Genomic DNA, 24,400 nt, shown 5'->3' with positions numbered 1-24,400 from the left:
CCAGTAAGATATCATTAATGAATGTGAACCAGACAAACGGTTTGGAGTTTTGGGCAACTAGGAAGGTTTTCTGTAGATCACTCATAAAAATGTTAGTGTAGGAAAGTGTCCAACAGGTGCCCACTGCTGTGTCATGGATTTGTTTATATATTTTCCCCTCAGAGGAGGAGGAGGAGGAGGAGGAGGAGGAGGAGGAGGAGGAGGAGGAGGAGTGCGTCAGGATATCATTGATAAGGTGTTATGAACAATGAGGTAGCAGGTTTGGAGTCTGAAGGACACTGACAGAGGCAGTGTTCGAGAGTGGCACGGTCACAGGCATAAGGGATGTTTGTGTACATGGATGTAGCATCAACAATAATGAGTACGCATCCTGGAGGTAAAAGGTTGGGGATGGTGGAGAGTCGGTGAAGAAAGTGGTTAGCAGTGGCTAGCATCTGTGATGTGAGAGACTAGGTTTCGTGCAATTTGCTACAGGTTTTTGGCAAGAAGAGCAGAAATTCTTTCATCAGGTGCACAATAACCAGCTACACTGAGGCACCCAGGATTGTTAAGTTTATGGATTTTGGGAAGCCTGCAGATGACGGAAGTGTGGAGTATTGTTCAGGTGAGGAGGGAGAAGTACTTAGGTGAGCCCATCAATTTCAGAAGGAATCAGATGTTACATTGGACTTCTTGGATAGGACCACTATGGATAAACTCTTAGATGCAGCAGTCATACAGTTGGCAAAAGCCATCTATCAGGTAGTCACTGCAGTTCATTGCGAAAGTGGCAGAGCCAGATTAGGACAGGATCCATTTTGAGGTTGTGTATGACTGTCCCCATGGTCTAACAATGGTTCAAATGGCTCTGAGCACCATGGGACTCAACTGCTGTGGTCATAAGTCCCCTAGAACTTATAACTACTTAAACCTAACTAACCTAAGCACATCACATACATCCACGCTCGAAGCTGGATTCGAACCTGCGACCTTAGCAGTCATGCGGTTCCAGACTGTAGCGCCTTTAACCGCTCGGTCACTCCGGCCGGCCTCCATGGTCTAGGGGTAGTGTCTTTGATTAGTAATCGAAACTTCCTCGGTCCCAGATTCGAATCCCGCCACCACTTCAATTCTGATTAATAATGAGCATTGGTGGCCAAAGACTTCCAGCATAAGAAGTCACCCTCATTCTGCCAACGGCTTTGTCAAAGAAGGCAGAGGAATGTACAGAGGTCCAGGACACTCTCTTGTCCAAGGGGTGGGAAATTGCCCCTAAATGCGGAAGAATCAGCAATGTTAAATGGCATGAGGATGCAGAAGGCAATGGAAACCACTGCATTAAAAACTGTAACATGTATCCGCAGGACATGTGACCTGTAACTGAAAAAGTGTCATCATCTCTCCATTGGCAAAAGATTCCGTAGTAGCAGATTACAGTGGCTCGCCGAACACGAAAATAAAAAGGAAAAGCCTGCCACCCTTCAACACATTGAAACTTCCACCCTAAAAGCACTAGGGTGGAGGACACAGAGGGACAAAGGACATGCACTAAAACTAAGATCGAATGATAAAACCCACCCTCATGGATGAAATGTCAAACCAAATCAGCCGATGAGGTGTTTTCTGGTAAAATCAATGATAACGAGTCCTGCAACCGAGGATGAAGTCGCAGGGCAGCCAAAGAAGGACAGAGCAGAAGAATATGGACCACTGTCAACTGGACACTGTACCGACACTCAGGCGAGTCTTCGCGGGACAGGAGGTAGCTGTGGGTCGCCCAGGCATGGCCAATGCGGAACCAGCAGAGAACCACAGAGTCCCTGCAACAGGCCCTCATTGAGGATTTCGACACATTCGTGGTCCCCTTAATAGCTCGCAGTTTGTTGTGCATACTGAGATTTTGCCATTCCATCTCCCAAAGCTGAAAATCCTTGCAGCGTAATAATGAACACAGGTCAGTTGCGGGGGATGCCCATCTCCAGAAGTGGTTTCCGTGCAGCCTGTTTGGCCAGCCTATCAGCAAGTTCATTACCTGGGATTCCTACATGACCAGGGGTCCAGATGAACATCACTGAATGACTGGACCATTCCAGAGCAAAGGAGGACTCCTGGATGGACACTACCAAAGCATGACGAGGGTAGCACTGGTCAATAGTTTTCAGGCTACTCAAGGAGCCAGTACATAAAAGGAAAGACTCCTCAGGGTATGAACAGAGATACTGAAGTGCACGAGAAATGGTCATCAGCTCTGCAGTGAATACACTGCATTCGTCGGGTAAGGAATGCTGTTCAATATGGCCGCCATGAATGTAGGCAAAGCCAATGTGACCAGCAGCCATTGAGTTGTGGGTGTAATCCACTTCAGAGCCCCGGAACACGTCAAGAATCAAGAGTAAGTGACGGCGGAGAGACGCAGGGTTAACAGAGTCCTTAGAGCCACGTGAAAGGACCAGACGAAGCTGCGGTCGAGGTGTAGACCATGGAGGTGTATGTGGACAGACCACAAGTAGAGATGGTGAAGGGAAGGACTCCAGTTTGGAGAGAAGGGACTGCACGTGAACTGTGATCATTAGCCCTGACCTGGGCCGCCGATGCAGGAGATGGACTGGCGACCCCCCAGGCTCCGCCAGTATGCTGGTCACCGGACTCGTCCTAAAAGTTCCTGTCGCTAGTCAAACCCCACAGTTGCGCAAAGGGTCGGGTAAATGCAACACTGAGGGTGCTGCTGAACCATAAACCACACTGCCATAGTCAATTCGGGATTGGACAAGGGCTCTGTAGAGCCGCAGGAGCTTACAGAGATCTGCACCCCAATTTGTGTTGCTAAGGCAACGGAGGGCATTGAGGTGCTGCCAGCACTTTTGATTAAGCTGATGAAGATGAGGAAGCGAAGTCAATTGAGCATCGAAAACCAATCCTAAGAATCGATATGTGTCCACTACAGTGAGTGGATTGTCACGAAGATATAGTTCTGGGTCCGGATGAACGGTAGGACAGCGACAGAAGTGCATGACACACGACTTTGAGGCTGAAAACTGGAAGCTGTGGGCTAGAGCCCATGACTGTGCCTTGTGAATGGCTCCCTGTAGGTGACGCTCAGCAACACCAGTACTGGAGCAGCAGTACAATATGCAAAAGTCGTCTGCATACAGAGAAGGTGAGACGGAGGGTCTGACAGCTGCTGCTAGACCGTTAATGGCCACTGAAAATAGAGACACACTCAATACAGAGCCCTGTGGAACGCCATTTTCCTGAATATGGGGTGAACTATGGGAGGCACCGACACAGAAAGTACGGAGTGACAGGTAGTTTTGGATAGAAATTGGGAGCAGGCCCCCGAGACCCCACTCATACAATGTGGCAAGGATATTATGTTGCCAGGTCATGTCATATTCTTTATGTGAGTCCAAAAAGATGGCAATCAGATGTTACTGTCTGTAAAAGGCTGTTTGGATGGCAGACCTGAGGGACACATGATTATCAGTGGTAGAGCGACCCCGGCGGAAGCCGCCCTGACATGGAGCCAGTAGGCCACGTGACTCCAGGACCCAACCCAACCGCCGACATACCATACATTCCAGCAGCTTACAAAGAATGTTGGTGAGGCTGATGGGCTGATAGCTATCCACATCATGTAGATTTTTACCGGGTTTGAGCACCAGAATGATGGTGCTCTCCCGCCATTGTGATGGAAAGACACCATCGCACCAGATCCGGTTGAAGATGAGGAGATGTTGCTTGTAGTCACAGATGAGAGATTTTTAATCATCTCGCTGTGGATCCAATCAGGTCCAGGAGCTGTGTCGGGGCAATGTGCAAGGGCACTGAGGAGCTCCCACTCTGTAAATGGGGCGTTATAGGATTCACTGTGGCGTGTAGTGAAAGAGGATGTTCCCTTCCAGCCGCCATTTTAGAGTGCGAAAGGTTGGGGGGGTAATTCCCCAATGCAGATGTTCGAGCAAAGTGCTCGGCAATAGCATTTGTGTCAGTAGATAACACGTCATTTATGGCAACACTGGGAGCACCTGTTGGGGTCTGGTACCCAAAAAGACATTTGATCTTTGCCCAGAATTGGGAAGGTGATGTAAGGCACCCAATAGTCGAGACATATCTCTCCCAACACTCCTGTTTCCATCGTTTGATAAGTTGGTGAACGCGGTCATGGGCACTGAGCTGTTTAAAGGCTATGAGGTGCTCCAGGGAAGGGTGCCGCTTATACCATTGTAGATCTTGATGACGTTCCTTAATTGCTTCAACGACTTCCGGTGAACACTAAGGGACTGCCTTACACCTTGGGCACCCTAAAGAGCGAGGGATCATGTTTTCTGCTGCAGAAACAACTGTTGTAGTCACCTGCTCAACCATCACAGCAATGTTACTGTGTGGGGGAAAATCAGTGGTGACAGCAGAGGTGAAAGTTTCCCAGTACGCATTGTTTAAATCCCATCTAGGCAGACATCTGTGGCCATGGTGTCGGGGCAGTGACAGGAAGATGGGGAAGAGGTCACTACCACACAGGTCGTCATGTGCTCTCCAGTAGATAGATGGGAGAAGTCCTGGGCTGCAAATTGACGAATCAATGGCTGAGTAACTAACATGAGCCACACTGAAATGTGTTGCGGCCCCAGTATTTATGAGGAAGAGGCCGAACTGAGACAGTAAAGTTTCGTCATCCTTGCCTCAGCCAGTAAGCACAGTGCCACCCCAAAGGGGTTACGGGCGTTAAAATCTCCCAAAAGTAGGAAAGGTTTAGGGAGATGATCAATCAGTGCAATTAATACATTCAGAGGTACTGCACCATTTGGAGAAAGATATACATTGCACACAGTTATTCCCTGTGTCGTCCTTATTCTGACAGCCACAGCTTCAAGAGGAGTTTGAAGGGGCACAGGTTCACTACAGACTGAGTTTAGGACATAAATGCAAACTCCACCTGACACTCGATATAGTCGCTATGGTTCCTGTAATATTCCTTATAGCTGCGGAGGGCACGGGTCTGCATTGCCGGGAACCAGGTTTCCTGAAGGGCAATGCAGATTGCAGGTGTAAAGCTTAACAGTTGCTGTAGCTCAGCCAGGCGGTGTAAAAAAACCACCACAATTCCACTGGAGGATGACATCATCATGAGATTGTAGGTAGCAGTGGTGTGGGTGCCACTGCAATTTCCTTGGTCTTAGGGCTTTTCTTTTTGGATTTATCTCACTGCTCCTTGGGTTTCCCTGGCTGGGAGGACTTCACTGGCCCAGTCTCCGGGACTGAGGACGAGCGTGAACCCCTACAACCAGCTGCTTTTTGGCTCTTCAGCCACCGGTGGGTGTCGTGGGTGTCACCTTTCCCACTAGCAGAAACCTGAAACCTGGGAAGGGAGTGACCCAAGGGACCCCTGCCGCACCCCCCCCCCCTTCCTAGCAAGAGAAGCCAAAGAAGACTTATGCTATTCCAGCTTAGAAGTGGGGACGGATGTCCCCAATGGTTGGGGGTGTTGCTCCCAAAGTAGGTGGTGCAGGAGCAACAGGGAGGGAAATGCCTCCCACCACAGAGAGGGCAGGTGTAGTCTTCCGGCTCTGAGGGGTGAATGGGGTTGGCGGAGCTGATGGTGCCAGAACTGTTGTAGCGGCGGCGTAAGACAAAGTCATACACACAGGATGCAGACATTCAAATTTTCACTTAGCCTCAGTGTAGGTCAGTCAGTCCAGGGTCTTGTACTCCATGATTTCCCTTTCTTTCTGGAGAATCCTGCAGTCTGGCGAGCAAGGCCAATGGTGCTCTCCCCAGTTAACACAGATGGGAGGCGGGGCACATGGAGTATTAGGATGTGATGGGTGTCCACAATGTTGATGTGTGATGCTGGAAGTACAGCTGGAAGACAATAGCCGAACTTCCAGCATTTAAAAGCACCACATTGGGGGAGGGATATAGGGCTTTACATCACACCAGTAGACGATCACCTTCACCTTATCGGGCAATGTATCACCCTCGGAGGCCAAGATGAAGGCACCAGTGGGAAACTGACTATCCCTCAGACCCCAGTGGACACGCCGGCGAAATGTACACCTCACCACTCTAAATTGGCGCGCAGCTCGTCGTCGGACTGCAAGAGAAGGTCCCTGTGAAATATGATACCCTGGATCATATTTAAGCACTTATGGGGCGTGATGGTTACAGAAACATCATCCAGCTTGTCACAAGCGAGTGACGCCCATGACTGGGCAGAGGATACTGTTTTGATCAAGACTGACCCAGATGTCATATTGAACGAGCCCTCCACCTCCCCAAACTTGTCCCCTAACTTCTCAACAAAATACTGAGGCGTCATCATCATGAAAGATTCCGCATCAGCTCTCGAACATACAAGGTACTAGGGTGAATAAGATCCGCTGCCATCCGTAGCCTGACATTCCTCCCATGGTGTGGCCAGGGAGGCAAACAATTTGGGGTCATACCTCTGTGCATTGAATTGAGCTCCTGAACGCTTAGAGACTGTTGGTGTTTCACCACCAACAAGAGAGGATGGACTATGCTTCATTGTGTGTCATCCGCCCTGATGACACCCACTGCGACCTCCCCACAGGTGCCACCCAGCCGCAGCAAAGGCCGGCTGGCAGGATGGCCATTGCCGGGAGTTCCGATGCCCCAGAGGGATGGGCATCTACCCCTTGGCATATGTGGGGAGTTAACGGCGCAGGCATCAGCAGAACGATCCCTGTCCCTGTGTGATCAGGGGGGCTACAACCAACAGGGTACATGGCGGCCCCACCACAACAGACTGGCTACTGTGCTGGATATGAGGTGCAAAGAAGACCATGTTCATCGTCAATGTAGAAAGTGACACTGCATAGTGCATGGTGGAAAATGCACCCAGGAAGGTGTCCTTGCCCAGTACATGGAGAATGGGCGGGACTGCAATGCGACGAGGAGAAAGTGGGCTAAAGATCTCAATGAACCACGGACACAATGAACCACGGACACAATGAACCACGGACACAATGAACCACGGACACAATGAACCACGGACACAATGAACTATGTAAGGCGCACTTCCCCCAATTGGCTTATTCTTTTGAAAAAAGGAGGTCAAACCCTAGAAGGGACCATCACATAAAGGCCGAAACATGTGAAACTCCTTTTAGTCACCTCTTACGAAAGGCATGAATACCTCGGGCCTATTCTTACCCCCAGACCCGCAGGGGGAAAATATTTGAGATGGGATGCTACATGCGAATGTTGAAAATTAAGTGGTCTGATAATGCAAGGAATGATGAGGTTCTGCGCTGAATCAGAGAGGAAAGAAATATGTGGAAAACACATAAGAAAAAGGGACAGGATGATAGGACATCTGTTAGGACATGAGGGAATGACTTCCATGGTACTAGAGGGAGCTGTAGAGGGCAAAAACTGTAGAGGAAGGCAGTGATTGGAATACATCCAGCAAATAATTGAGGACATAGTTTGCAAGTGCTACTCTGAGATGAAGAGGTAGACACAGGATAGAAATTCGTGACGGGTTGCATCAAACCAACCAGAAGACTGATGACACCCCTCTCCCTCCCCCCACCCAAAAAAAGGACTGTCGCTTTTTCTGCTGAAGGGTTAGTGTCATTAGGGAGGGAGCTTGGTAAGGACAGTGGGGCCAAGTCGTAGGCAGGAAATTCACTGGAGGTTACCAGGTGGGATTTGGAGGGGGGGGGGGGGGGGGGACACTTCAATGGTATTCTGTCATATGATCTGAGAGAGGCAAAATTCAAAGTTGAAATTAGGTTGGCTACAGTTCCACTCTACACCTACATCTACATAAATAATTCACAAGTCACCATACAGTGGAGGCTGCCCTGTACCACTACTTGTCATTTCTCCTTGTGTTCCACTCACAAACAGAACGAGGGAGGAATGACTGTCTGTACGTCTCAGTATTGGCCCTAATTTCTTGTATGTTACTTTTGTGGTCCTTACGTGCAATGTATATTGGTGGTAGTAGAATCGTTGGCAGTCAGCTTCAAATGGCTGTTCTCTAAATTTTCTCAATAGTGTTGCCTTCCCTCCAGGGATTCCCATTTGAGCTCCCATAGCATCTCCATAACACTTACGTGTTGTTTGAACCTACTTGTTACAAATCTAGCCACCCGGCTCTGCATTGCTTCAATGTCTTCCTTCAATCTGACCTGGTTCGGATCCCAAATACTCAAGCAGTACTCAATAATAGGTTGCACCAGGGACCTACATGCAGTCAGAGGAACTGGTGTCAAAGAAGCAGGCTCCTGGGTTTGTTTGGGTTCTGGTTCACTGATAATGCTTTCGTGATCATAACTTAGGACCAAGACACACTACCCTCAATACCTTCTCTCCCATCTGCTTCACCTGGCCCTCCTCACCTAACACGCCGCCTACTGCACATTGACCACCCCTCTGATGGCTCCATCCACATCTCTGTCCATATTAAACCCACTAACCATCAACCAGTACCCACATTTCAACAGCTGCTATGCCTTCCACACCAAAAAAAAATTCCCTCTTACAGCCTTTCTAACCATGTACAGTGTATCTGCAGTGATGGGAACTCCACTGTCCAGTATGCAGAAGGTCTCATGAACCTCCACAGAGAGGTACTAACCCCCCAACCTATTCCACTAACTAATTTCCCATGACATATCCTGACACATGCCTAATCCTTCTATCACCCCGAAGCAACAGCTATTATGGAGTTTCCTGTTGTCATCCAGAAGCACCCTGGACTGGAACAACTGACCTAGCTTTGGTAATTTATCATCATGCTCTGAAATGATGGACATTCTATTCAAGATCCCTCCCTCTCTGAAAGCCTTGTTCTGTTGCCCACCCAATTTCACAATATCGTAGTCAATCCCTAGCCACTCCCAACCCCTCACCACAGGGTTCATATCCATGTGGAAGAACCAGATTTAAGACCTGACCAATCTACCCAACCAACCAACATAGTCTATTCCAGTCCTGCCACAGGCTTATCCTATCCCATCAGAGGCCTGACCAACTGTGAGAGCAGTCATTTACCAATCAGCTGCAATCATTGCACAGCTGTTCATATCAGTATGCAAACTATCTGTCCACCAGAATGAATAGCCACTGCCACACTGTGACCAAGAACAAAGCACACCACCCAATGGCACAACATACAGCTGAGCACTATATGCTCAATTTCAATGGCTGCTTCACGACACGGGCCATTTGGATCCTCTCCTCTGCCACCAGCTTTTCTGAACTACACTGATACCCTTGCAACACATCCTTTGTTCCCCAAACCATCCTGGCCTCATTCTCCATTAACCAACTGTTCCCCCATCCTCACCCAACAGCTTCCACTTCCTCTCTCCATCACCCCCTCCCAATTTACCTATCCGTGTCATCTTCACTGTGTGCTGCTCCTCACCGGCTCCGACAGCCGTGCATCACATTTCCACCTGACACTCATCCTTCCCTTATTCCTTGCCACCCAACTGGCTGTCTTCCTCCAAGCCACCACTCACCCCCTCTTCCTGGCTCCTGCCTTTCTCTCCCTCTATCTGTCTCACTGACTCAACCCCCACCCCACCCCACCCCACCCCACCCACTGATCACTTTGGTGGAGCTCCATCTTGTTGAAAGATGCTTTTGGGTTGCAAGTCTTGTATTGGAGAGTATACAAACTGCTCCAACATGTCCAGATACACTCTCATTCACTACGTTTCTACAACTACATCTACATCCATACTCCGCAAGCCACCTGACGGTGTGTGGCGGAGGGTACCCTGAGTACCTCTATCGGTTCTCCCTTCTATTCCAGTCTCGTATTGTTCGTGGAAAGAAGGATTGTCGGTATGCTTCTGTGTGGGCTCTAATCTCTCTGATTTTATCCTCATAGTCTCTTCGCAAGATATACATAGGAGGGAGCAAAGAACAACAGTCCAATAATCCTTATGTGCATCAGCCCATTGCAGACATTCAGTTTAGGGCTATAATGACCATGTTCAGTGATAGCATATGGACACTGCAAGCCCCAAACCCGAACATTATGACAATTAACCATTTCTCATGCTTGAAAGGTTGCCTCATCTGAGAAAAAGACGCCTTTCCAGGAAGCTGACATTCAAATCAATGCATTGCAGCGAATCTGTGACAAATTTTTGTCGGCATGGTTTGTCATTCAGCACCTGATGTTGCAGAATTTTCACTTTATAATTGTACAGTCAAAGACACTGGTGTATTATAAGATGCAGTGTTGCTCGGGGTACATTAAATTGCCTTGATACCTGCAGAGTTCACTTTGTAGGATTCCGAGAAATACTTGTCAGATATCCTCCGTTGTCTCTTCCAAAACAGCATGACATGCACTGCCAGAATGATTCAGAACACTTGCAGTTCCCCAATACTTACAATACCATTCCTTAATTTTTATCACATTAGGTGAATCACATCCATACAACCTACGATAATTGCTTTGCACAATTATTGGCGATTTTGTTTCTGCAAAGCACACTACAGCTTGCGTGTGCTGCTGGGGAGTTGACATTTTCACTTCATGCAACCTTACTGCACTCTAATGACCGTGGTTGGCAAATCTGGTATGGGAATGTAAATTCTTTGAGATGCTCTAGCATATTCTGTAATTTCACTACCATTTTTTTTTTTTTTGCTGGGCCTCTGAAATGTAGTATACAGTCTTAGGAGCAAGATTTCTAATAAACTCCTTCAAAACGAATACAAAATGCATGTGCACGCCTGCTCACAAGTAGATGTGAACATTAACTAGTGAATTTAGGTTTCTTTGTTACCTCTTGACATTCACGAATTTGCAATGTGGGAGACTACATTATGGAAAGGCCCATAACAAATAATTGCTTGCTGCCATGCAGAACCAGGATCTTCATTAACCATCAGCACCCAGTGGAGCACTGTTGCGTCAGCCCTTCAATACCACCATAAAAATCATCAGGAGTGTCCTCTTAAGAACAATTTTACGGCACTCCCAATGAAAAATTTATTTTATGTGATCACTCGTGTTTTCTCTGTGCTGCCGATAAATCGTGTTCTTTTGAGTGTTCAGCCAAATGCCATTTTTGGGGTAAAATTAAGAAAATAACCACCTTATCACTTTTATGCTGTGTGGTTGTTCAGTATTTAGAAGCACTGAATACTCGTGTGGAATACCAGTGTAGCCTCATGAACTGTTTATGTACAAATATCACTATAAAAGGATGATTGTAATCATCTTTTTTCAATGCTGTGTGGTGAAATCTCTATGGAAAGAGTCTATGTGCTGTCACATGTTTGAGCTGCCATGTGCGAGTCCTAATTTTAGTAATAATTACACAGTTGCTTCAATCTGTGTATTTTTTCAAATTGTTAGGAAAGCATTTTCTTTTGTGTGAATTTTTAATTTTGTTACTATAATGGAAATTTTGTGCCATAACACAAGTTATTACTATTCAAGAACACAATTGCATGTGTCTCCATATAATGTGGTTTACTATTGTAATTATTGATTGGTTAAAACTACATAAATCTTCTGTATAGACTTGCAATGATATTATTAATCTGTTTTGTATATTAGAACTTCATACGTACCTGAAACCATTACCAGTTACATAGTGATCCACATTGTTAATTAAATTCAGTCATTTGAGAACATCATTAAACTGAGACAAAGAGTATCATCATTTTGCCAGAAACCTTTATACACTGCTTACAATGATGCTGTTTATTTTAGAACTGATACTTCATTTCTGAAACAATTTTGTAAACTATAATGCAATGGAATGGAATGTAACATAGTCCGTATTTAGATTTTTTCAAAATTTGGTGTAGAAGGCAAGAGTCACCAAGAAATAATTTTTGTTTAATGCGTGACATACTTGTCTCTGGTAATGATGTAGAACAACTACAGCAGCAGCAAAAACAACAACAGTACAAATATATAGTCTATTTTTTTTAACTCCACCTTGTGTGAAATACGATGTATACCTTTATTTATCCAGACATGTTTCAACATCTGTGTGTCCTCTTTTTTGCTCTTTATTTACATCTGTAAATCATCATACAAAGTTCCTAGATTTTTTTTATTTGAATTTGGACCTAAAGACTATAACATTTCCATTTTGTTCCATTGCTCACTTGGCATTACACTACTTGTTGAAATGGATTTTTACAGGTCATATTGTTATTGTACATTTTTTATCATATTGACAGCATTTCATCTGCAAATCAGTAGTGAAGAAATTTGCCTACTTCCTAAATTTTTTATTAGTAATTGTTCCTCATATCACTTTACTGACAGGGTAACAATTAGTGAACTACACAAAAAAAAATGTAAGTTAGTTGCAAACTACGGCATGCACACACTTTATTCAACATGTAAATGTTGGTACAGATATTTGGATTTAGGTATGCCTGCCATCATTGGCGGCGATATGGCGCAGACGAGGAGTGAAATTCTGCATGACCCACTGAAGTGTTGGAACATCGATCTTGTCGATGACCTCCTGAATGGCTGTTTCCAGCACAGCAATGGTTTTGGCGTTACAGCTGTACACCTTGTCTTTAATATAGCCCCACAAAAAGGAGTTGTGTGTGTTCAGATCGGGAAAATATGGTGGCCAACCGAGGCCCATGCTAGTGGCATCTGGGTAATTCACAGCCAGAATGCAGTCCACTAAACGCTTCTCCAGGACCCAAACACTGTCCTGCTTTAATGGGGTTGACCACCTTGCATGAGCCACATCTTGTTGGAATCAGGGTCACTTTGGATAATGGGGACAAAATCATCTTCCAAAACCTTCACAAAGCGTTCATTAGTCACCGTGCCAGTAATCACACAGATTATTCCACGACTGGACACTGCACTTCACAGTCACCTGTTGAGAGCGAAGAGACTTATCGATAACGAAATGTGGATTATCAGTCCCCAAAATAGGCCAATTTTGCTGATTGATGAACTCATCCAAATGAAAGTGGGCTTCGTCACTGAACCAATCAACATTCACATACTAATTCCCATCATTCACCGCAGCCAATTGTGCAATTTAAACGTCCTGATGCAAATCAGTGCCTGCCTAGTGACAGCCAGTGTAGAGTTGCTACTACAGGGCACAGAAGCAGGAGTATCCTGCTCCATGGGGCCCACAGAAGCATCAGCTTGCTTGTGCAGTCAGTCCATGGAGTCAAATGCTGAAAAATGGTTGGTGGTGCGTGCTGGCGATATGGTGGCCGGCTGGGCTAAGGTACCATGTGGCGACACTGTTGAAGAGGATCTTCAAGTTGGCGAAGGAGAAGATTTTTTGCCTTTGGTGGACTTGTTTGAGCCTTTCCAGTTAGAGGAAGACTCAGGTGTGGTTTGGCTGGAGGGATGGAGGATGTCTACATGGGAGTACTTCTCCTGTCCCCTCCAGCCTACCAGTTGGGTAGCTGGTGGCTTCTCGCCTTGAGGCAAGAGTTTGACTGGTTGTTGCACAGCTGGACAGGGGGGTGGTGATGCTACCTTGACAATGGGCGATTTCACAACCTCAGAGCAGAATTTGAGGTCACACATCTGTGTGACCATGTCCTTCATGGAGCAAGGGGTAACAAAAATGGAACTATAGATTCTAGATGGGAGAACACAGGGTTTGCGACTAGCCAGTAACTCTCAAGCAACTGGGTAACGCACTTTTCCCTTCACCTGGAGAGAAGGAGGCAGACAATTGTCCTCATGTGCATCCCTAACATAGGTTACATATTTGGCTGGGTATTGACAAGATGTTCTAGTGTGGTTGAAACGATGACACTGGTAGCAGCGCAGTGGGTTCTGAATGTACAGCCGGACTGTGATAATTTCACAGCCTGCGGATGAGCACTATGGAGGAATCTACCTTTTACATTACACCATGGATGGCAATGACACCCTGATCAGAGGGGTAAGATTGGATTTCAGCCTCAGTTAGACTATCAAGTAGCCTGGTTTAAATTACACCATGGGAAGAATTCAAAGTTCCATGGGCCTCGACACGAACAGGGTAGCAGTGGAGAAGCAAGGCAGCAAGGAGTAGTTGGGCTTGAGGAGAGCTGGATTTAACAGAACTGGCAATTGCATCAGCACCTTTCTGAATAATAAACGGATTGACCATGGCAAAGGACTGACCGTCTTCAGTATGTGAGACCATGAGGAAGCGTGGTGCAGCGGGAAGGGTCTCTGAATCATTAGCCTCATTACGTTTACATCTTGTAAACGTCGATTGGGAAGGTGATTGACTCATTGCGAGAAAGTCTCCCAGGATTGTCAGTGTTTCCGATGGTACGCTCCTTCCAACTGGGGCCTCCCTTCACAAGGGGTCACACCCACCTTAGGTGATTGTTCACACCTCAGGTCACACCTCCCGAACACCTGACAGAGGGACCAATTGGCAATTCGAGAAGGTTGCACCTCAGGCAATCACCCCTCCCTGGGCCTGGCCTGTATCAGGAGGGTATGTGCGAACCCAACCTGTTGACCAGGGGCTGGGAATTACACATTACCCAGTCACGTGCTATGTGTCAGATGCGTGGGCCAGCCTTCAGGAGTGCACAGGGAGGAAGAAGAAAAACAGGAACCTCAAACACCAAAGCAGAGGAATGAGAGAAGAGGGGAAACAAAGGAAGGAAAAGGGAGAAAGGGGGGGGGGGGAGGTTGATGTGAGCCACTGCTTGCAGACTATGGCACCCTGTGTGCTTCATATCCACATGTGGGCCTCCTCCATATCTCAGATGAGACCCCTGGTATTCACTTTCTTAAACCCCTCCAAATGTGTGCCTACTCAGATCCTGCTGAAGGAGTACCCATCTGTTCACTCACAGAGTGTATGGGCAAGGCCAGATGGCCAGCTGCCACACTGCCTAAATGAAGTGAATACTTTACCAACCACCACTCACCCTGCTTTGACAGTGGATACTCCACAGGGGTCCACTAAAAGGTGCCAAAGAAGCAGAGCCTGTGGTCAAACAACCAACACCTGAGGCATTACATGCAACGCATCAGATTCTTGCCACCTGAACACTCCGAGATAGCTGATCCTAGCCAAAAGTGGCTTCAGCTGTTTGTGAACTGTGACTACCTCCTGATGTGTCCAGACATAGCATGCTTGTATCCTATCCATTCTACACTACTGGTCATTAAAATTGCTACCCCAAAAAGATGACGTACTACAGATGCGAAATTTAACTGACAGGAAGAAGACACTGTGATATGCAAATGATTGGCTTTTCAGAACATTCACACAAGGTTGGCGCCGGTGGCAATACCTACAACGTGCTGCCATGAGGAAAGTTTCCAACCGATTTCTCATACACAAACAACAGTTGACCGGCGTTGCCTGGTGAAACGTTGTGATGCCTCGTGTAAGGAGGAGAAATGCGTACCATCACGTTTCCGTCTTTGGTAAAGGTCAGATTGTAGCCTATCGCGATTGTGGTTTATCGTATCGCGACATTGCTGCTCACGTTGGTCGAGATCCAATGACTGTTAGCAGAACATGGAATCGGTGATGCTATGCCGTGCTGGATTCCAACGACCTCGTATCACTAGCAGTCGAGATGACAGGCATCATATCCGCATGGCTGTAACGGATCGTGCAGCCACACCTCGATCACTGAGTCAACAGATGGGGACATTTGCAAGACAACAACCACCTGCACGAACAGTTCGACGACGTTTGTAGCAGCATGGACTATCAGCTTGGAGGCCATGGCTGCGGTTACCCTTGACGCTGCATCACAGACAGGAGCGCCAGCAATGGTGTACTCAACAACCAACCAGGGTGCACGAACGGCAAAACGTCATTTTTTCGGATGAATCCAGCTTCTGTTTACAGCATCAGGATGGTCGCATCCGTGTTTGGCGACATGGCGGTGAAAGCACATTGGAAGCGTGTATTCGTCATGGCCATACTGACTTATCACCCAGCATGATGGTATGGGGTACCATTGGTTACACGTCTCGGTCACCTCTTGTTCGCATTGACACCATTTTGAACAGTGGACGTTACATTTCAGATGTGTTACGACCCGTGGCTCTACCCTTCATTCGATCCCCATGAAACCCTACATTTCAGCAGGGATAATCCATGACCGCATGTTGCAGATCCTGTACGGGCCTTTCTGGAAACAGAAAATGTTCTACTGCTGCCCTGGCCAGCACATTCTCCAGATATCTCACCAATTGAAAACGTCTGGTCAATGGTGGTCGAGCAACTGGCTCATCACAATATGCCAGTCACTACTCTTGATGAACTGTGGTATCGGGTTGAAGCTGCATGGGCAGCTGTATCTGTACACGCCATCCTAGCTCTGTTTCACTCAATTCCCAGGTATGTCAAGGCCGTTATTGCGGCCAGAGGTGGTTGTTCTAGGTACTGATTTCTCAGGATCTACGCACCCAAATTCCGTGAAAATGTCATCACATGTTAGTTCTAGTATATTATATTTGTTCAATGAATACCCGTTTATCACCTGCATTTCTTCTTGGTGTAGCAATTTTATTGGCCAGTAGTGTAATGTAACTAACTTAACAAGTGAACTATGGAAGCACAGAGAGAAACATAAATATGCAACTTGCTACCCTTCTGACTTGTCACCAATAGAGGCCGACTCCTACTGAGGTGAGCAGCTATCTGTTCAAAATAAATGGCAACTGTGCTACAGACTACACGAAAACAAACTTTACAGTTACAAAAACATGGGATTACACCTCTTAAATAGAAAAACAGGCACAGAATTTAGAATTTAATTGCTGTTGTACACATGCTTTCCATACTTCCTATATATATATATATATATATATATATATATATATATATATATATATATATATATATATATATATATATATATATATATTCATTATTCTGTTTCAGTTCACTGTCACGCCAATTTTTAATGTTCAGTGGAAACTATTGTGGTGTGTCTGCTGGAGGGAGGGGGGGCGGGGGGGGGGGGGGGGGGGGGGGGACTTACGTGATGTGTGTGCATGTGCAATGAGAAAATCATTCTGAGATACTCTTGCTGATTTCTAATTATAAATGGAGAAGACACAGTATATGATCAAAAGTGCTCAGACTTTTCTATGTAATGTGAAATTAACCAACAGATGCCATCAGAGGTGGACCTCCAAGAATAAAAGGAGGCGGGAGTACTGCGTTCTCTGAGGAAAGGCACTAACAGCAAACTGGTTTAATCAGGAGAGCTCACTGACTCTGGACATAAACTAGCCATTGGATGTTACTTGACAAATCCATCAGTGACATTTCAACACTTCTAAATCTACCCAAGCTAGCTTTTGGTGATGTAACTGTGAAGTGGAAATGTGAAGGAACAACCACAGCTAATTTAAGACCATGTACTGACAGTAAGGACTGCTGGGCATTGTGGAGGGTGAATGTAAAAAAAATCACTTATCAGTGGAAGGAATCACTTGAGAGTTCCAAAGTGGTACTAACAGTATGATTGGGACAATGACTGTGCATAGGGAGTTATGAAGACTGGGGTAAAATGGTCGAGCGGCTCCTCATCAGCCACACACTTATATAGTCAGTGTGAACAGTGAAGCCATTGCTCAGTGGATGACTGGAAATTAGTTGTTTGGCCTGATGAATTATGCTATACTCCGTAGCTACCCAATGAAAGGATTTGGGTTTGACTAATGCATGGAAAATATCACCTGCCATACTGTGTAGAGCCAAAGTGAAGTACAGAGGTGACTTTGTTATTGTACGGGTCTATTTTTCATTGTTAGGATGTGGACTCTTATTGCACTTAAAGAAAATGCTAAATGCAGTAGGATAAGAAACAAATTTTACAACACTATGTACTGCATATAGTAGAATGACTGTTCAGAGATGATGGTTATTGTATCAGTATGACAATGCACCCTATCACGAAGCATCATCTGTGAGGCAATAGTCTGTTGACAAAAAATTTCCTGAAATGGACTTGCCTGCCAGAGCCAAAGTGAACCCAATGAAACACCTTTGGGATGAGTTACAATGTCGATTTCACTGAAGTCGTCATGCAGGTGAAGGGTGGACATACCACATATTAATGTTCACTAGTAGGTTCGTACATTTTTGATCATATAATGTACATTTAAGTCAAGGTTTAGTGCAGGAAGAATAATGTTTACCTCTTTAATCTCAACTATTTGCTGGATATATTCCAACCTGTTTTCCCCTACCATTTTTATGCTCTGCAGCCTTTTACTCTCTACAGCTTATTCCTCGATTATAAAACATGTCCTATCACGCTGTCCCCTTCTCAGTATGTTCCTCTCCTCGCCAGTTATGTGGGGAATCACTTCATTTCTTACCTTAACAGTCTGTACACACAACTTTTAACATTATTCTATAGAATCAATTTCAAATGCTATGATGCTCTCAACTTCTGCCACCTGAAAAATAGCTGCTGGTATGATTAAAACAATTTTGGGTTCATCCGATCTGGCTACTATTGTGTTACAGTAAATACTGCTGAAAAACATGTCATTCTTTGCTCATCTATATCCAACCCTGTTGACTTTTTTCTGAGCACTATACGCATTTCAAATGCCCCTTTGTTGGAATAAGCTACTACTCCACAAATAAAAAAAAATGAAAGGAAAACATTACTACAAAATTTCATATTGTCTTTATTTTTAGCAAAACAACTAATGTTAGACAGTGGATAGCAAAAAGAAGAGGAAGAACATGCAAATAACACCATCAACCATTCTCACTCACCTCTTCTGGGTTGGATGGTATCTGAGTGTGGCAAATAACTTATGAGACAGTAAAGACGCACACTGTAAGCACTCTACTCAATGGTAGAAATTTTGCATTATTTTCCCAGTCAAAAATCTGGGAATGGCCTTGCCTCCCTCAGCCTTTGTGTTATATGAAGTGCAACAAATCCTTTATGGCTTGCTGAAAACTTATTTTACCCAAAGACCTTTAGGAAAGCTATTTTTGAGAAATAGGACTGGTAAAGTGTGACAGAATCACACTATATAAATATATAAAATCGAAGAGTCATGGAACAACAGAGGGCTAGATCCAAACGTTTTTCCCATTGCCAGGTAATTTGTATTATTGTCACCTAACAAAATAAATGAAACTTTGGATAGTATGAAAATACATTAGAGCAGCGATTATCCAAACTGAGGGACACGGGTTTTAGGAAAACCAGTTTATTTGGATAATTGAAGTGTATACATTTGTATACCAATAACACTACATACAGGGTGAACTTAATAAAACCGACAGACTGTAGGGATGGATTCCAGACTCGAAACAGAGGAAAGAAGGACCTATGAATGTGTGTCCGGAAAGGGACAGTGTGCATGCAATGACAACAAATCTTCCCAGAACACAACAGAGCTGCATCGCAAGATGTTCACAGTAGTTTCTGTGGGAGTGCAGGTGATAGGTATACTAGCAGTTGTCGTGCAGGACACATGTAATTGTACTCTGGTTTACACGACACTGGTGGGCCATTTGCCTAGAACTTGTAATAGGGTTCATTTAGTATCCTGTAGAACCTAGTCCTCCAAATCAGGTGTACATACAGTTAGCCACCTCTCTGCACATTCATCGGTCTGAAAGGACCCATGATTACATTAACACCCAAAAAGGGCTTGAAATGTTGTGTTATGTTGTTGGTGTCTGTGAGGGTACTTGTTTTGGTGTAGTCATGCTGCCTCTCGACCATTTCCATCTGCTTGGACATACACAAACACCATCTTGGCTTGTTCCCATGAATACCAGACCATCTGCTGCTTATAGTATGCTGTGTCAATCCCATAGCCTGCAACACACAAGGAACACACATCATGTGGTCAGATGAACTTTCATTCATTAATGCCGTCAATGGTGGCAATGATTCGTTTCTAGACATTTGTTCATAGGACCTTTTATCCTCCATTTCCAGTCGGGAATCAGTCCCTGCAGTTTGTTAGTTTTATTAATGTTCACACTGTATAACAATAATAACATGTATATCTTATTATTATAAAGTTAAGTACAGTAGGAAAGTATGTAGTACAGTCTAGTAAATAAACACCATGTAACACACATGCATTTTGCATGTACACAGAATTAACACTTAAACAATCCCTAATTTTGGTCTATCTTAGCAAGTCTACCTGCTTACAAGCAGCTAAATCACCCACTTTTTTCAGGACAGGAATTTGATACTGGTTGCTTTCACTTTGAGCCTCAAACCACTGCAAGGCAGTATCTGAACATGTAAATGTTCCAAATGAACCAATATTTGAAATGCTGCCAGCATCAGTGACAAGATTTTCAATTTTGCTATCCTGCATGATTTTGCGCCCTGGATCTGCATCATCAACGCTCATCCATTCTTGAACGTCTTCTTAATCATATTGATTGTGATGCTTGTCTCTCTCTCTCTCTCTCTCTCTCTCTCTCTCTCTCTCTCTCTCTCTTCTTCTTCTTTTTTTCCTGTAACTGTCAACTTAAGAACTTTGTACTCATTATATAGCTTGTTTGCAGATCCATCTTCTTCCAATCTTTTATTAATCTTGTATTTATCTCTCATGGAAAGGGTAAGACAGTTATGTTTATGCATTTTATACTGCACGTTTACTTTACGTGGCAAAGTTTACAGAAGTGCTCATAAAAGAGAGTAAATTTTTACTATTGAAGGCAACCTCTGCGTTACTGTTATGGTGGATGAGGGATGAACACTGTAGGGATAGCGCAGAGGGAGGTGGGGAAAGGGTAAGCATGAGCGAATGAAAGTTCAGTTTAAATGGTTGTTTGGTTGATCAACTTTTGGCTAATTGGTGCTCTACTGCAACAAGAAGCCAGTCAATGGTGAATTATTCATTTTCTGAACATTTAGTATCAAGACTTTTAACTGCTATTAGAAACGTAACGGAAAATTCACATGTTTCATGTAATAAAATACAATGACTGTGACTTGTGTAGATGGAGTTGACGAATCGTTTGTAACTGTGTGCACTAGATGGCAATACGAGGCAAATATCTATGTATGACACATCTCGCAGCTCTCAAATACTGAAGAGAAGACTTTTTTTAATACCATAGCTGTTGTTTATTTCCTGGCTGACTTGTTTTGGGTTTTGCCAATTTTCACAAGTTGCCTGTTATAGAGAACAAAATTATTTATGAGTGGACGCGTCAGAAGTGGATTAAAAAAAAGGTATCATTGACAATATGATTCATATGGTAACTACTTACATATTTAGTAGGTGTGGACAGTTCTGTTTATGTCATTGCATTTTAGTGTATTTCAGACCTGCATTAACGGGTATCACAATTGTAGTTACACTTTACTGTACTAAGTTGATGTATGTGCATGATTTACATTTTAAATGTTCTGCCTCTGTCTGTCCAATGTAAGCTTTATTACATTTGTTGCATTAGGTTTTGGAAACACTAGAGTGGTTGCATAATTGAGTTTTACCTATTTTATGAATGAAGTTGGCTCCTAATGTGGTTTTTGTATAGAACCCTATTTTGATGTTTGCTTTCATTAGTATACTGTTTATTCTGATACATGTCTCCTGTATGGGTGTACTGCAAATTTATCTTTTTTTTTGTTGCAGTCATTGTCAGTGTGGTTTTGTCTTTAACACTTTTGTGTTTTGTATTTAATTTCTTTTTACTCCTATGAATGATGATACCTGTAGTTGTGGATACGCAGAAGATAATGAAAGTATGTAGAAAATCCACGTTCATTACAATTAGGTCGAGGAAGTTAATGCTGTTGTTATGTTAGTGTTCATATGGTTAAACTGTTGTTGGAAGTCACTAACTTCCTCATGGCAGTATCATCTAGCTATCTCAGATATATATCTAAGGTATATGGTAACTACATACATATTTTGTATGTAGCTTATGTCTGGTGTGGACAATTCTATTTATATCGTCACATCATGCTTGATAATGAAGGTACCACAATTAAGAAAAATATAGATTATGCACTTACACAACTGTGGACTCTTTATGAAGTTGGGAGCTCTGACTACTCACAGTATATTTATTCTTTCGTGAGGTTTGTTGTAAATAATCCACTGAAGTTCAAACAAAACAATCATGTACATAATTAAGACACCAAAAGGAAAAATGATATTCACTGCTCCACATTAAGGTTCTCTGTAACACAGAAAGGAATGCACAACACTGCAGTTGAAATTTTTGATCACTTACCCAGGGATATGAAATGTCAGACACACAGCAAAGTAAAATTTGAAAACAAATTGAAAAAAGGTTTCTAAAAAAGAGGGAGAGGGGAGAGAGAGAGAGAGAGGGGGAGAGGGGAGAGAGAGAAAGGAAAAAAAGAAAGCAAGAAAGGAAAAAAAGAAAGCAAGAAAGGAAAAAAAGAAAGCAAGAAAGGAAAAAAAAAAGAAAGCAAGAAAGGAAAAAAAAAAGAAAGCAAGAAATGAAAAAAAAAAGAAAGCAAGAAAGGAAAAAAAAAAGAAAGCAAGAAAGGAAAAAAAAAAGAAAGCAAGAAAGGAAAAAAAAAAGAAAGCAAGAAAGGAAAAAAAAAAGAAAGCAAGAAAGGAAAAAAAAAGAAAGCAAGAAAGGAAAAAAAAAGAAAGCAAGAAAGGAAAAAAAAAGAAAGCAAGAAAGGAAAAAAAAAAGAAAGCAAGAAAGGAAAAAAAAAAGAAAGCAAGAAATGAAAAAAAAAAGAAAGCAAGAAAGGAAAAAAAAAAGAAAGCAAGAAAGGAAAAAAAAAAGAAAGCAAGAAAGGAAAAAAAAAAGAAAGCAAGAAAGGAAAAAAAAAGAAAGCAAGAAAGGAAAAAAAAAGAAAGCAAGAAAGGAAAAAAAAAGAAAGCAAGAAAGGAAAAAAAAAAAAAGCAAGAAAGGAAAAAAAAAAAAAGCAAGAAAGGAAAAAAAAAAAGCAAGAAAGGAAAAAAAAAAAAAGCAAGAAAGGAAAAAAAAAAAAAGCAAGAAAGGAAAAAAAAAAAAAGCAAGAAAGGAAAAAAAAAAGCAAGAAAGGAAAAAAAAAGCAAGAAAGGAAAAAAAAAGCAAGAAAGGAAAAAAAAAGCAAGAAAGGAAAAAAAAGCAAGAAAGGAAAAAAAAGCAAGAAAGGAAAAAAAAGCAAGAAAGGAGAAAAAAGCAAGAAAGGAAAAAAAGCAAAAAAGGAAAAAAGGCAAGAAAGGAAAAAAGGCAAGAAAGAAAAAAAAGAAAAAAAGGAAGAAAAAAAAAAGAACGAAGAAAAAAAAAAGAATGAAGAAAAAAGGAAGAAAGGGCGGCTTGTGAAAATGGGCAAAGCACGAGACTAGTCAACCATGAAATCAATAGCAGCTATGGTATTAAACAAAGTATCTTTCTCTCTCTATGTATACTTCATTCGTAACATTACAGTTACGAAATATGCTGCAAAAATGTATTTAACATATAACAAATAATCTGAAGATGGAAGTTCGCACTATTTTTTTTTTTACACCCAAAATAATGTAGCAATGTTGAGAACGTGGAAGTTGTGTAATCTTAATTACGCACTTTGGGCATTCAACTCGATCATCACTTCAATTTTATGCACAATATTTCGGAAACTAATCCAGTGTGGCAATGAGAACACACAAGAACATACATCACAGTACCTGAAGAACACGACTAGGTTGGTCACTGAAATGTTGTTCGTAACATAGAACAACTGGACTGTATACTTTGAAGCATATCGCTAATCCATCATGCCAAGAAAACTTGTATAATGTTGTGGGAGGCATGAAGAATTCATTTTAGTGTAAATATAATAGTCATCAGAAAATTACTGGGCTGTGTATGTTGATAAACGAACCACCATGTGTGTCTTGTGCTACTGCCAAAGAGACGGGGATTCGCGTACTTTGCTATCGCAAAAAGTAGGCACTACTTCCAAATATTGCTGTTGATATCTTTCTGCTGTGCACTCACATTTGCATGGTCTCTAGCTCTATTACACCTAGCCAGTGCCGTAGCTGAAGCCGGTGGATGTTGAGGCAGCGTACGCTGTTCCAAGGCCTGAAAGAAAATAAGTCAGATGATGAAATGCAGCAGTTACAAGTGGAAGGAAAATACTACTCTGTTTCACATGGGTGAAAGTTATATCTCTCACCAAGCAGGAGAATAGCTTGACTTATTTTGTTTTAGGCACTTCTATTTTTCAATAACTTCTTATCTTTCTTGCATTACTATTACTTCAAACCAATGTGCACCAATTGACTAATTATTAATGATTTTTACTGAATAACTGCTGGCAACTGTCGATTCATTGTGAAAGTAATTGTCATGGTTTCTACCCATGTTTCCCACTTAAATTCACATACAATAACCAACTAACTTTTATACAAGTGAACTAAGTGCATATGAAGCACACATTATATTAGGTGACTGATCCCCATCCTTTACAAAAACAGGTGCAACCAAAATATACTGTAGAAAGCAATGTTCTTTAATTGAAA

The 24,400-nt window shown here is 43.3% G+C and overlaps 1 protein-coding gene across 4 annotated transcripts in view; it reads right to left on the bottom strand.

Moving 5' to 3' along the window:
- LOC124616179 (oxysterol-binding protein-related protein 9) overlaps positions 1–24,400 on the bottom strand; it is a 504,981-nt gene that overhangs the window by 282,076 nt on the left and 198,505 nt on the right. For all 4 annotated transcript variants that reach the window (XM_047144465.1, XM_047144467.1, XM_047144466.1 and 1 more), the window contains exon 4: positions 23,874–23,960. In XM_047144465.1, the coding sequence (XP_047000421.1) occupies positions 23,874–23,960 (87 nt within the window). The remainder of the gene's footprint in view (positions 1–23,873; positions 23,961–24,400) is intronic.

This window comes from Schistocerca americana, chromosome 5 (assembly GCF_021461395.2).
Source record: "Schistocerca americana isolate TAMUIC-IGC-003095 chromosome 5, iqSchAmer2.1, whole genome shotgun sequence".
Taxonomy (NCBI): domain Eukaryota; kingdom Metazoa; phylum Arthropoda; class Insecta; order Orthoptera; family Acrididae; genus Schistocerca; species Schistocerca americana.
Note: the sequence above shows the minus strand (reverse complement) of the source record. Positions and strands in the feature narration are given on the sequence as shown.